General features: G+C 31.0%; 2 protein-coding genes across 2 annotated transcripts; both read left to right on the top strand.

The window, feature by feature from the left end:
* The first annotated feature begins 2164 nt into the window (after window positions 1-2164).
* LOC122590122 (GLABRA2 expression modulator-like) lies at window positions 2165-5066 on the top strand. Its single transcript, XM_043762458.1, has 4 exons — window positions 2165-2363; window positions 2532-2633; window positions 4181-4452; window positions 4845-5066. Exons 1-4 carry the CDS (start codon window positions 2189-2191, stop codon window positions 5049-5051), a joined length of 756 nt encoding a protein of 251 aa, XP_043618393.1. The 5' UTR covers window positions 2165-2188; the 3' UTR covers window positions 5052-5066.
* A 9059-nt stretch (window positions 5067-14125) lies between these two features.
* LOC122587889 (zinc-finger homeodomain protein 2-like) lies at window positions 14126-14764 on the top strand. Its single transcript, XM_043760046.1, has one exon. The coding sequence runs from the start codon at window positions 14126-14128 to the stop codon at window positions 14762-14764; it is 639 nt and encodes a 212-aa protein (XP_043615981.1).

Raw genomic sequence — 14764 nt, 5'->3', positions numbered from 1 at the left:
CGCAGGAGACATAAACGACACAAAACAACTTATAACAACAATTACGTATAACTTAACCCACACGGCTGACCTTGGTCATAAACCTGCACATATGAAGTCAACATACGTATATAATAGGGTTTTTCCATAAGTCCATTATGTCCCTGTCATCATTAATATATAGACTAAGGATTCCTATCCATAAACAGGTACCTAAGAGCGTTTGCACTATCCTAAGGATATCCCCGATATCCTACGAGTGACTATCACATCAACCCACAAACAGTTTTTAAACACCAAAGGAAACCTAACGCAAGAAATGAGGACCTCTATAATTTAAAGCTGACAATTGAGTACCTGTTAAGACCTGTTAAGCAAAAAATATACTATGCAACTTTTTTTATTTTTAAAAATAACTGTTTTCAATATTTTAAAGTTCAACATTTAACTTTTTTGATACATAAAATGAATAACTGTCAAGCTCAAATTATACAAGACAAGTGTTAAATGAGTCGTTTTTATGTTTGAAAGCTGAAAATTTTGTGCGCACCAAACCTGTTAAGACACAATTTACCAGCCTTACTTTATACCACAATACGAATTAACACGGAATCATCGATAAGAGATTTATGCCAAAAACAAGGCATAAACGACATTTCTCGGAATGAGTACTATCCCCGAATAGGTAATCAACCTACACACTCATTTAATCCGTTACCCCATGTTGGGTCATGTGTATAGTACACGTGTGCCCCCACAAACAATCGGTGTTACGTTTTTCATCTCTTATACTAATTTCTCACTAAATTTTTGTTTATGCCACCTCACTGTTACATTTTTCATCTCTTATTCTTATCTCTCATTACATTTTTGTTGTCAATCTCATCTCTCATTGCATCCCTTCTCTCACTACAATTAAATTTGTTCATATTATGGGTGCACTCCAAGAAGCAAAGGATATTTTCATAGCAACAAATATGGTTGAAATATGTTATTTTGGTGTATAAAGGTCACCCAATATGCTAATATGGTGTTTGGATTTGAGTGGTAATCATTTAGGATAGGTGTTTTTGCCCGACAAGTAGTAGGTGCAACGCACCCATAAGGGTGGTGCGGTGGTGCCGACTACCAAGGTAAAGTGCGGTGATCTGGTGTGTAGTGATAATTCAAAATTAACGTTGACGAAATTAAGTTTTAGGATGTTACAAGTATTCACCTTTTATGAGGATTCTGTCCCCAAAATCAGTTTCCACGAAATGAGAAGATAACCATCCCCTACCACAACTTTCGTCTCCCAAGAATCAATCTCGTAATGTTTATCAAACTCTATATTTTAATACTATTTTTATATTTTAGTTTGGTTAAAAGCTAATTAATCACCCAACAAATCTTATAGGCGACCCAAGACCAAAATCTCCCACCCTCCCCACAGCTCCATTTATAGTTACTAGCTAGTTAACTTCATACACGTGTTAGTATCTTATAAATGGTTTGGCGACCCATGATCAAAATCTTGGCTACGCCACTACATATGCTAGACATTTCGACTTTCATTAGTAACTCACACCTTAATATAGTTGAAAAAAAAGGGTTTAATTTGTTAATGATAACCCTTAATGTTGTCAATAAAACTAATTTTATGCATTAAAATTTATACCTTACTGTTAGGAAATTCATAGGGTGGCTTTTAATATATAATGTACAAGTTTGTAAGCATGTAATAAGTTGTTTAGCCAACGTGTTGGTGGCCTATTAGTAAGGTTTTAAACCTTAGGGAAATCCATCAGGCTTCGAATTTCACTTTCTACATTTGTAGGAGTGATTATTTTGGGAGGTTTTCAAGAGTTTTGAGTTTCATCTCAGGTATGCGTGGTTCGGGTTCCACATACTCCCAAGTTGAATGTCATTGTTATTACTCGTAACTATTAAGTCGTCCTTAAAAAAAATTAGCAACAATTATCATTTTTCTAAAAACAAAACTTTGGTTAAAAAAAAAAAATCAAACAGATAACCGTTTGAATGACATGCATTATATTGTTGTCATATAACAATAAAAACGAAAACGTTAGTCCGTCCGTTATATCAAAACCCTTTCGAATCTTCAATTCATCCATTCCAAATCCTATCAAATAATCTAATTTTCTGCAAATAAATTAAACAGCTTCAAAAACAAACAAACAAAAAAAAATCACATTTCATAATATCCATCATGAATTCCAATCAATCATCTACTCCAAACCCTAATATGGAAACGAAACAAAACGAAAATGTTCCTCCTGTGCAGGATCCCGTGGGCCAGCCCTCGCAAGCGTGTGCTTCAACGGCACCGCAATGTCCAAACCCTTATGTATCTGCAACTCCTGTTCGCGATTCTTCCACGAAGAGTGAGTTAGAATTTGCATCTGCATTACGATATTTATATATAATGCATTGCGTGTGTCTAATAAATCTTGGCGTGTTTTAAACGTTAAAGAAGACGTCAATGTTTTTAACAATCGCTTATATTATGGTAATCATGTTTAGATGGTATAGTATATTCGTTATTTTTGCAGAAACAATGGACACGGTGAAAATTTTGTTTGCGAGATGGGCAAAGAAAGCCGCTGAGGCATCAAAGAAGGGACAAGAATATGCTGGAGATATGTGGCAACATTGTAAGTTAAAATTACGATTACTTATTTGAATTATGTCGTTATATTAAATAAACTTCGTTTTTAAGATATTGGGGCTCCATTTCATATGCTTGCAGTATCTATGTGGTATATGCTTATAGAATTGTTTCTATAAATACCTGCAAAGTATTTGTGATGCATACCTAGCTACATTTTAAATTTAGCTCAACAAATCACCATTGCAAGGATAATATGCTTTAAACCTCTATCTATGCATCTATTTCGTCATATCAGCCATGTCGGTCATATTGTCCCTGTCTTTAGTTTCTGCCCTGATTGAGTCGACACCCATGTTATTTGAAAGTTTATTATCTTCAATCTTTATACAAGCGGCAACAAATTGGATGCATAGCAATAACTAAGAGCGCATCATCGGAGTACTTACAATACCCTTGCTATCCACTAATGTTTGTAATTATTCGTATAACGGGCCAACATCACTAGGGTGACTCATTATTGACTCGTTACGAGGTCATTCATTATTTTGATAACAAGTGAAATTAAGCATATTATATATTGTTTTTTGTTCTTATTGGAGATTTCAAATTTGGTTGGTCCTAGACTAGTGATGGGTTATATTGTAAGGGATTTGTTATTGATTGGTACATGGTGGGGCGTGATTCTTCTGAGTGGTGCTGATAGGGACTAGTTATGAGTTACTCGTAATAATAAGAGGGGCATTGTGACCCCTCTCACCAATATCACAACATTGATTAGCAATGTCTTCTATTAAGCTGATTAAAAGATTAAGTGGATACTTATTTATTACTCACCAATTGACTTTTTCTTTGTTCAACCAGTCTGGTACTCTGTTATATAGCTATAGCCATAAGGATTACACATTCTAAAGAATTTGGTAATGGAGTCACACTCAAAGCTCGGTACATAGGTTCTATGAAACTCAATTACTCAATTTGTTGAGGTGGATCAAGAAACCAAATTAAGGAATTTCAGTTTTGTTAATTTTTTCTGGGATGCTGATAGAAAGTTTTGTGTTAACTCTTTGGCTTTAGGTTTACTTGATATATAGTATGATTAATCTATTTTTTTATGTAAAGCTAAGATATATGGGGGCAAAGAACAAGATGAAAAATAACAAGTGACTTTTATCCTAAATTGCAAGAAAGAACCATCAAGAGAAACCTGCGAAGTATGCAGGGAATGTATGTTTTGAAGTTCACTTACTATGATTATAAAACGTAGAACCAAACTAAAGAAATATAAATGTTACATCCATTCTGCCTCAATCACACATATTCCCTGTTTAGCTTTTATAATGTATTTCCATTTTCCAGACGTTGTCTGGAAAATGGTGTTTAAGAAACTGTCTTGTTGATATGCTTTAAGCTTAAGCATCATTTACATAGTATGATAAGAATACATTATCACTGAACTGTTGCTGTTTTGATGTAAAAAAAAAAAAATTCTTTGTACCCAAAATATCGTACTAACTATATGTAGTAGTATTAAATACATCCTTCAAAAGGATATATAATGAACTCTTCAATTTAATCTTTTATTTGAACCAGTGAAAACAGGCCCCAGTATTACGGATGCTGCTGTTGGAAGAATTGCTCAAGGAACCAAAGTTCTTGCAGAAGGTGGATACGATAAAATCTTTCGATCAACATTCCAAACAATTCCGGAGGAGGGACTTCTGAAGTCATATGCATGTTACCTATCAACTTCTGCTGGCCCGGTTATGGGAGTTCTATACTTATCGACAGCAAAGCTTGCATTTTGCAGTGACAATCCACTTCCATATAAAGTTGGTGAAGAGAAGAAATGGAGCTATTACAAGGTCAACATGTTTCTGTCATTCCTTTTTTCCCTCAAATATATGTATATTTCTTTGAGGAATCTGCTTAGAAAAATCTTGCCCCATATAGCTAGTATTAGAAATTTTTTACGACTTAATCCTATTTCCAATCAAATCTCATGACGGCTAATCACTTACTTCATTAGGCATCTTATTATAGGGGACTCATAAATATTTCAATTTTTGTGATCTTTGTATATTACTGTCAAGAATTCTTCATAGTTGTCGAAAAATGATGGTACCAGAGGGTTCCCACCCATTTACCCTTGATAGTGTGTCAGGATATGTGCATATTATATCAATCAGATATTAGAACTCTCATCATGCATAATGAATTCGCTCGATTAATTCATTTCTTGTGTAACGTTAAATAGGTGGTCATCCCATTGCTTCAGCTCAAAGCCGTGTACCCTTCAAGAAGCAAAACAGATCCTGCTGAAAAATACATACAAGTTGTATCAGTTGATGATCATGATTTCTGGTTCATGGGTTTTGTAAACTACGATAGCGCTGTGAAAAATCTTCAAGGTGCACTTGAGCCAAACCAACATCCGCCCTGCCTTGGCAGTTCAAATTGTTAAACCATATTTTTATATTGAGTTGGTACGTTCTAAAATCATTTATCTGTCAGTTGGTTCAGTCTATGCATCCGATTATTAAGATATGATACTGAGTCATAAGGCAGAACACTAATGGGAGTCATATATCGCTAAGCGTTAAGTATACAGCTACAAATCGGATTTATTTTTATGTTCTTTTCTGAGTCATAATACTTAAGTCTTCTCTTTTGAGCAGGAATTTAACAAAAGGCTCGAAGAAATGTGGTACTAGCTTCTTTATTTACTTCATCTTTGTTTAATTTTTGTAAATTGGCTTGTAGTTATTTGGTTATTTCTGCTGTTAATAGTCAAAAAGAAATAAGAAAATGTTTGTAAATGGATTTATGATTTAATCGTTGCATATATTGTTAGCAATTTTTTAACATGATATATACAGTAAAAAACAGGTGACTGATTGATCAACGTGACAAGTGGTAAGGAGCACTCCATTTTTTAAAACAATGATATATATCCACCCAATTGTCACAACAAAAAAGTACCAGTAGTATATTTTCATTGTTCCAAGTTATTAGAGTAAGTTTTAAAAAGATTTATGGCCACAGATGTAAATTATGAGGCTACCTGAATGATCATGATGTTCAAGCTCACCAATCACCATCATCTCTATGAATGGATTTAATTTGATCATAAGAATTTTTCAACAAAAGTGTTTGCGTCAATCTAGTATCACAGCCAATGTGTGAGTCTATGAATTTTCAAAACGTCTAACGATCCTCTCGGTATTCATTTGTTGATTACTCGAGATTAAGAAACAACTTCAATTCATGGACTCAGTGAAGCATTAATTGCAGATCTTTTCTTAATTAACCACTTAAGTGTACTTTAAAAGAACTTGTTGCACTATAGCTAGAAAATTGAAAAAAATAAGAAATACATTTGTAAACTCCGAAAAGATCATACTAACTATTCAATTTAATTACTTATTGATTGTGAGATCATAACAAATTATTCATCGGAAATAACTAAATCTTAGCACACAAAGTAGGAAAAACACAAAATAAAGGTAATTAAATCATACATATGACCTGTATTTCCATCATTTCAACCGAAAGAGATTTGGCGCTAATGGGAAATGAGTAGAGGTGGTTGGGAGATAACCTTTAGAGCGTGTTTGATACGGTGAAATGCCATCAGAGAAATGGAAATATACTCATTTTCTTTGTTTGGTAGTGTTTGAGAAATAAGAACACGGAGAATTCAATTTTCTGAGAAAAGCTTTTATGTACAACTTGATTTCTTCTCTTTTGGTTAAGAAAAGAAATTCTCTGGATTCTCAATACAAATTACAAAAACACGGAGATAACATTTCTCCCATAATATGTGGTTGTAAACAAAGATATAAAAGCTCAAGGCACATGACTTGCACATTTCAATAAAAATCATTGAAGACTCCAAACCCCTCACTGTAGTGTAAATCTTCTTCCTTTGCAAATTTTTCTCCCCACTCTTTGTATGTTTCTCTGAAACTTCTCATATTTGGAATCTTTATTTTATGTTTGCCTTCTCAGAATTTCTTTCTAATTAAAAGTTGAAATGTTTTTGCTATGTGTTTTCCTAGTCAAACATTTTCTATCATTTAGATCGGAGAATTTGATCGGAACACTGTACTCCTTTTTCTTGAAAATATCAACCATGGTAATATTTTTTGTATTTTTGGTTTAACTTCATGCGGTCAACATCAGAAATCATTTTATATATTTTATATATCTTGCTTTAGTTTTCCTGAAATATAACTATTTTTGACCGAATGTCTATAGTAGGAAAAAACTAAAGTTATGTGTATTGTATGTAAGCAACTTGAAAAAATGTTTATTGTATGTAAGAAAACATACGTGGCAACCATATACAGGTGCCACTTGTTAGATTTTAATTGGTTGAAACGAAATTCTTACATGCAATAAACATTATTTCAAAATTGTTTACATACAATACACACAACTTTAGTTATTTCCTACAATAGACATTCGTTCAAAGTTTCTTACATTCGAGGAAACTAATTCCTTAATTTAATTGATAACATATTTGTAATTCAAAAAATATATATATTTGCAATTACTTTTTTTTATTTCTCTGTTTTTGTTCTACCAAACAATGGAATTGATTTCTTTTTAATATCTCGCGTTGATTTATCTGTCAATACCAAACGAAGGAATTCATTTAATTTCTCAGTCAATTTCATTTCTCTCCAATTCATTTCTCTAAGTTATTTCATTTCACTGAATTTCTCCCTACCAAACATGCCCTTAGGGTTTAATTATGAAAGACATGATTGTAATGTTAAAGGTAAAACAAGAGGGTTAAATATCAAAACCGAAACTAATTAAGGATAAACTAGTCTAATTCATTATAATTGTGGTGTATGGACAATAATTGTTGTGTGGAGATCACTCTCTTTAATGATCGACGCTTAATGAATGATACTTGATTTTTTCTTGCTGTTTTAGTTAGGAATATCGGTGTCCTCGCTTATGCAATTTTACGTGTTTTATAATAAATACTTTTCACGAAATTAAACTCTTTAGAAATCTCTCACTTCCTTTACTTATAGAATTTTAACGCTTCGCTTCTACCACTGAAAATATTTGACAATAATACCCTTTTTGGAGTCAATAAATCTCAACATCAAAGTCTTTTTTACTAAACACAATTCCCAAATTTAAAAAAAAAACTATCGAAATCTTCCTAGATCAATATTCATCGATTTGATTTAATTACATCCTTGGATTTGCTAATGATCGCTTTTTATCTTCTAAGCCTACTTCTATTTTATACCGCCCCTGCTCAATCTATTTATTCTATTTTTGAGATTTATTCAGGTAAGATACGTATTTTTTATACATTTTCTTATTGATCTAAAATTTTTTCTGTTAATTAATAAGATCTTAGTTGCTTTTTTTTCCATATCTTTCTATGCTACTATAAAATGATTGACATTGATGTGACAAAGCTTCAAAGTAAAATGGCTATCATTGGGAATGTTTAAATTTTGTAGATCTTATTTTAGGTTTTGTATAGAAAGATTTATATTCTTAAATGAGTAAAAAAAGTTTCTTAAACATAATTTCTTTTATAAAAATACTAGATTTTAGTTTCATGTGTACACGTATATACATTGACTAACCAACTCATTTAGGTGATTTTGTCTGTATGCAAAAGCTCAGGACCCACTAGGAAAGACTTAATATATACATAGGTTCGAATCTTAGTCCTAGACCGATTTCTTGTCTAATATCCAGAGAGTCTTAACATGAGACGATCCCCCTACATGGTATCCAAAATGATACATGCAATTAAGGGGTCCCAACTTTTACTCTAAATACATCGACTGATTATCATATTTCAAATATTAAATATTATGAATGATTCTATCATTTTTATGTGTAATCATGTTCCATATAAATATGTACATCGAAATTGATATTTAATATATGGTTAGTTTTATCAATTTTAATGTAATGTAAATTAATTGAAGACTTGGAAGTGAATTAATATATACTGATTGAACTAGAAAGATTAATGTCAATGTAATATACTTTAACTTTAAAATGTTGCAAGATTCTTGGTTTAAACTATTTAAAAGCTATATGTGATTAATTGTATTTATTGACTTGCTTTGTGATGTTATATATATAAAATGTGTAATCCAAGTTAATCTTATATTTTTTTAATAGTGAGTTGTTAACATTTGAAAAATCACAGTAACATTTATTTGGGCAATAAATGAAACTCGAATTACACATGTCTGGGATCAAACCTAAAACTCTCGAAAACCCTGATGAATTTCCTCAAAGTCTAAAACTTTTTAAAATTAGTCTTACATTTAGAGTTCCTTTTAAAATTATATGTTAAAAAGGGAATAGTTTATATAAAATCAACTAGTGTTATACCCGGCCGTTGACCGGAGATAACAATCAGACATATACTTTAATGCGGGTCATAGTTTTAATATGTCAACCGTTATCATCGGACAAAGAAAACTCATCGTTGAACAATACACCATAAATCATAAAACACAAAACTTTGGTGACGAAATAATAACTGCAACCTTTCTTGAAAGAAAAAAAATAAGAAAATAAAACTAAAACTTTGACGATGAAAAAAAAAAGACTAAAACTGTAGTACCGTTAATCCTCAAAAATAAAACTTTAATGGTACATATACAAAAGTTTAAAAAAAAAAAAGTTAGCGGTTAAATGAAAAGCATTAAAACATTATTACTCTAAAAGTAATGAAAAAAAATCAAAATAAAAAGTAAAACACAAAGAAGACAAGTGACATCTACACAACACACTAGCTAATAAGTGAAAAAGAAAAAAAAAACCTAAGCAGCCAGGTTAGCCAACAACCAGCCAAGCTGCTAGCTTCACTATTCACGTAAAAAGATTCTAGGTTATAATATGATGATATTATATATATATATATATATATATATATTTCATTTAATGTGTAGAAATTGTAGGTTCAATCATTTATGATGTTTTGTATTGAAATAGTCATTAATTAATTACTTATAGTATTAATTGGCAAGGTTTTTAAACTTATTTATAATGTTTTAAATATTGCTATATATCATTACTGATAGTAGAGGGTACTCCAGTATTTTAAGTCCCTGAGATTTTCATTATTCAATATCTTCTGGTATTTCCAGTATTTTTTTTTAAAAAAAATAAACGAAATTTAAATTATTTTTATAATACTTTAATGTTATATTTTTGTTATGTGTGAACTTTATAATTTATATTTTATCATGAAATACCTATTTAGTATTATTTTGTAGTGAATTATAATTATGTTAAGATTATTTTTGTTAAATTGTAACAAGTTTTGTATAATTTTTTTTAAAAAAATACAAAATAAATTAAAATAGTCGTACGAACCGGTATATTTCAGGTAATATCAAAAAATTTTCCAAACCGGTCACATTAGTTTTCAATTTTCATACTGTTATCAATATTTAATGATCAATCTTTCACACAGAAAGCCAACTTTTAAACCGTCACGCTATTATTAATAATAACTAGTTAAAAGTACATGCTATTAAATAAAAATCACAAATCATTAATTAAAAATTACAAGTACATTAATAATACAAATACAAGGTACAAATTTTTTATGCACGTTAAGTGTAACCTAAAAAACTGCGTTTAATATTTTTTTTTTTAAAAAAAAACCTAAATTAGACAGAAACATAAAAGATAAATATAATTTTAAAAGTGTATATAAAAGAAAAGCAAGACGATTAAGTTTATGTTTACGTCAATTCTTCAGCAACGAAATTGGAACATTAGGATATGGTTTTATGGTTAAAATAGATTTGTGAAATGAATATCTTGATAACTAAAGATATGTAATGGTTAAAATGATAGTATAGCTAGAGATCGAATTAAAAAACAAAAGAAAAAATTGTTCCTTAAGCTGATTGGGTCCAATGGTCAGATATTTTATAAATTTTAATTTAGGTTTTTTTTTTTTTTTTGTACGGAGTAATAGCGAGTTCTTTTTGTATTTTACGAGCATGGTATCCGCGCAATGCGACGGCGGTGGTGGAAAAGACGGTCTAGTAGTGTCGGTGATCGTACTATTAGTGGTGGTGGTAGTGTCAAGTGGTGTAGGTGGAAATTTTTAGAAGATAAGGGCTTAAAGTGTTAAGTATTAAAATAAGGGTTTATTGTGTAAATTAATTCATTAAGGGCAAAGTTGGTAATTTATAAAACTCTTTCCATAGTGGGTTTTTATTAAGAGACAATTTAGTAATTTCGTATGTGACATATAAATAACTATTTCTATTTTAAAGGGTACATAATCTTTATAAAGGATTATAGATAATGCCTAAACAGATAAAAGTAACCAAACTTAAATGTTTCCCCTTGTGAATCCCATTCGCGTTGGCCATTCACGCCAAAGCCAAGACATGTTCTCACGGAAGCCCCCTCATGAGTGGCAATTCAGGCATGTATCATCCTTTATGTTGGAGACCAGTAATAAGAGGGACAATTTTGGGTTATATTTATAGGGAAAAAAAAGTCTTTTTTTGAAAATATTCCTAACGTTTCGACATATTCAAAAACGGATTGGAAACGTTTCCTAGCCGTTTCACAGCCGTTTCCGTTCCCCGGCCGTTTCGAAACGGGAACGCGGACTTGGGAGACGTTTCCGTGCTTCATAGGAATACATACGAGCTAGGGAGATCATTAAGAAGGAAACTTAGGTCTAGTTTGTTTAGGACTTAATGTATTTAATTAAAAAAAAATTAACGTATTGATGATGTACCCATTCGGATCACTATATGAAGGTCAAGTCTTTACGAAGCACCCATACGAAGGACTTAGGCCTGGAGGTGCATAATTAATTAAATAGTTAAGAAAATTAATATAAATCACTTTCAAAGATAAAAGATATTCATCAAAAATGAATATATATCCTATTACAATAAGAATAATCATCTAAGAAAACTAAATCAGTTAAATATGGTAATTATACTCTAAATCAAAGAGTAACCTTCTCCTCCAAATAATTATCTTCTATATAAGAAGAGGGAATTCTCCCTTCATAGGTATGTTCACAAATCAGCCGAATAACCTAATAACCCTAATTGGCGTCAAATTTGGGGAATCATCAACAAACCTAAAACCTCAATCATCCTTCCATGAACGGAGCCTCTTGCTGGAATCTTCATCTTATGTACAGTTTGGTGCACAATCAGTCAATCACCTATTAAGTCAATCAAATGTGTTTTTTTTTCTTAGTAAACTAGATTATAACCCGCGTGAAACGCGAAAAAAACCTATAAAAGAAATTACATTTAGACGTATAAAAAGTTAACACAGTGGTATAATAAATACTTAAAAGCTATTGAAAAATGCCAGAATAATAAATAAAATTACAAAAATGAAAACAAACGGGCTGTTTTTTTCATAAATCAACCATTGTATAAATATAATTTCAAAGACTATGATTTGACAATTGTTTCTGATCATCCACCTTACATGTGTTTTATAGATTCACGTAGTATCACAAATGATTATATTTTTAAAGATTACAACATACTTTTTTTTCCAGTAAATTGAAAGCTAAAACGATTGGTCCAATGCATAGAGGTAGTTAATTACATATAGTATAAAAAGTTATAAGGATTCACGGTATCCACAAGATAATTGGATACACAAATAGTAGTGGTTTTGTAGAAGCTGATTTTATGCCTATGATCCACAAGCATGTAATCACCTTCATTGAAGCCATAGCGAAGTTATTTATTTTCCTAACGCCTCCTCCATTAAAGAGGGACTCGAATGGAACAACTTTTGAGTTGTACTTATACGTCTGTTTCTAAAGTAAGACAACTTTAACCCAGATACAATTTTAACACATATGTTCCAAAATTCCTTGAATGCATCGATGTCAGCCATCCTATCGAACACAATTTGATCTGCCATGATATTGTATATAGTGATATGGAAGCAAATATGTAATATTTATTATGCTAATGTGTAGTTGATGTATAATATTCATACATTTTTCATATCACGATAATGGCTGTTTGTCATAATATTTCCTATGAACTCATTCAATGATTCACTATAAACAATAAAAACCCTATTCTCCAACCTTAATTATATATCATTAAGTGTATAGTTATACTTCATAACATAAGGTTAATAACCATAATCCAATACAATATTATTTGTTATTAATTATTTGTAAAAAAATATTATACGAAAAATAAACTATAATGGAACATATATAGATCATAATATTACTTGACACAAATTTAGCAACTGTAAATATAAATGCTAACACTTATTAAAAAAGTTTTAAGATTGATCGACATAGCTTTTTTGAAACAATAATTATTTGTTAACAAATCAAGAGAACACATTTTTTTTAATAATACTTATCTATACGAAGATTTATAAGAAAATCAAATATGAAATCAAAATAAAATTAAAATAAAGATAGACGATGATGTGGATAAAAAAAGGTATTTAAAAAGTTAGACATATTAAAGGGTATCCTAAAAGTTAGAATTATTAATTTTGATATGATTAGTAGAATATTAATTAATAATATGTATTGTTGAAACATTTTATCCATATTTGAAAGACTAAAAGAGTATTTAATTAAAGATTGAATCAATGATGATGTCATCATCTTGATATAAGGGTGGAGAATTAAGAAGAAAATTTAATAAAAGGTCTAGATTACTTTATTTTTAAATTAAGAGTTCTCTTTTAGTATATATTAAAGATAAGAAAACAACTATATTAATTTAATACGTACATATATTATTTATTGATTCAGTTATTTAATCCATTCAGTCATTTAATGGTTTAAAAATAAAAACCGATCTTTAGCTCACCACTAATTTTTCTCATTTGTTACTATTACAAATAGGATAACGTGCTTTTAAGTTCGAAAAAAGGAAAACGCACTTTTGTATAAAATAAAAAGTCATCGACCCCAAATGCTAACTTCACTGCTTTCAGCTGTATTCGCTCACAAACATTAGACAACGATCAATTACATTGACAACTAAAACACTAAACAGACATGGTTATTAATTTCTATTTTATAGTAAATATATATCGATATATAACAACAATATTAATTTACTTGTATTTTGTAAGTAGACTAAGGTATGTAATGTTTGTTTAGTCTCTTTGACCGAATGTCTATAGTGAGAAACAACCTAAAATTGTGTGTATTGTATGTAAGCAACTCAAAAAAATGTTTATTGTATGTAAGAAAACATACGTGGCAACCATATACAGATGTCACTTGTCAGATTTTAATTGGTTGAAACGAAATTTTTACATACAATAAACATTATTTTCAAGTTGTCTACATACAATACACACAACTTAAGTTATTTCCTACTATAGACATTTGTTCAAAGTTTCTTACATTTCAGGAAACTAATCCCTAAATTATTTGAAGGTAAATTAATGGATATGATATCGATTAAGAAAATTCGATGTTTTCGCATTGGTATAAAAATTTCATTTTGAATTTTGTTGACAGAAGGATTAATACTGAAAATGGAGATCAATAACGGACATGTTGAAGCTAGTGAGAGGAATGAGCCTGGATTTCGCTACCTTGAATGTCAAAAGAATCATGTCGCCTCAGCGACAATTGGATTTGTAGTTGATGGGTGCGGCGAGTTCATGCCAGGAGGAGAAGAGGGCACGATTGAATCAGTAACATGCGCCGCATGCCATTGCCACCGCAATTTTCATAGAAAAGAGCCGATAATTCCATACCAAGCCCCGGTAATAGGACATTTAGTTAATTACTATACACAACCCCAATACTATAGGCCTTCTGGATACCTCGTGCTGACTTCACAGGCTCCCAAAAACCGTGAGCTGGCAATAGTACCAGTAGCTCCAAGGGAAGGTTTTGAAGAAATATTGAACGTTGGCGCCAGTGCAAGTGGCGCCAGTCGGGCGTCTGGATCAGGAACTACAAAGAAGCGGTTTCGTACCAAGTTTACTAAGGAGCAAAAGGATAAGATGATGCGTTTTGCTGAAAGTATAGGATGGAAGATTAAAAAGGAAAGTGAAGAGGTTGTGAAAGAATTCTGCGAAGAAAATGGGATTAAGAGGCAGGTGCTTAAGGTATGGATGCATAATAATAAAAATACTATTGGTAAAAAGATCTCAATTAATAGTTAG

Source organism: Erigeron canadensis, chromosome 2 (genome assembly GCF_010389155.1).
Source record: "Erigeron canadensis isolate Cc75 chromosome 2, C_canadensis_v1, whole genome shotgun sequence".
Lineage (NCBI taxonomy): Eukaryota > Viridiplantae > Streptophyta > Magnoliopsida > Asterales > Asteraceae > Erigeron > Erigeron canadensis.
The sequence above is the reverse complement of the archived record's forward strand: the minus strand, read 5'-3'. Positions and strand labels throughout refer to the sequence as shown.

What these genes read in the sequence shown, in the direction of transcription:
- LOC122590122 (XM_043762458.1), top strand. Translation starts at nt 2,189, where the DNA reads ATGAATTCCAATCAATCATCTACTCCAAACCCTAATATGGAAACGAAA. An exon ending in TGGAGATATGTGGCAACATT is followed by an intron (nt 2,634 to 4,180) that starts GTAAGTTAAAAT and finishes TATTTGAACCAG; the next exon opens with TGAAAACAGGCCCCAGTATT. An exon ending in AGAAATGGAGCTATTACAAG is followed by an intron (nt 4,453 to 4,844) that starts GTCAACATGTTT and finishes AACGTTAAATAG; the next exon opens with GTGGTCATCCCATTGCTTCA.
- LOC122587889 (XM_043760046.1), top strand. Translation starts at nt 14,126, where the DNA reads ATGGAGATCAATAACGGACATGTTGAAGCTAGTGAGAGGAATGAGCCT.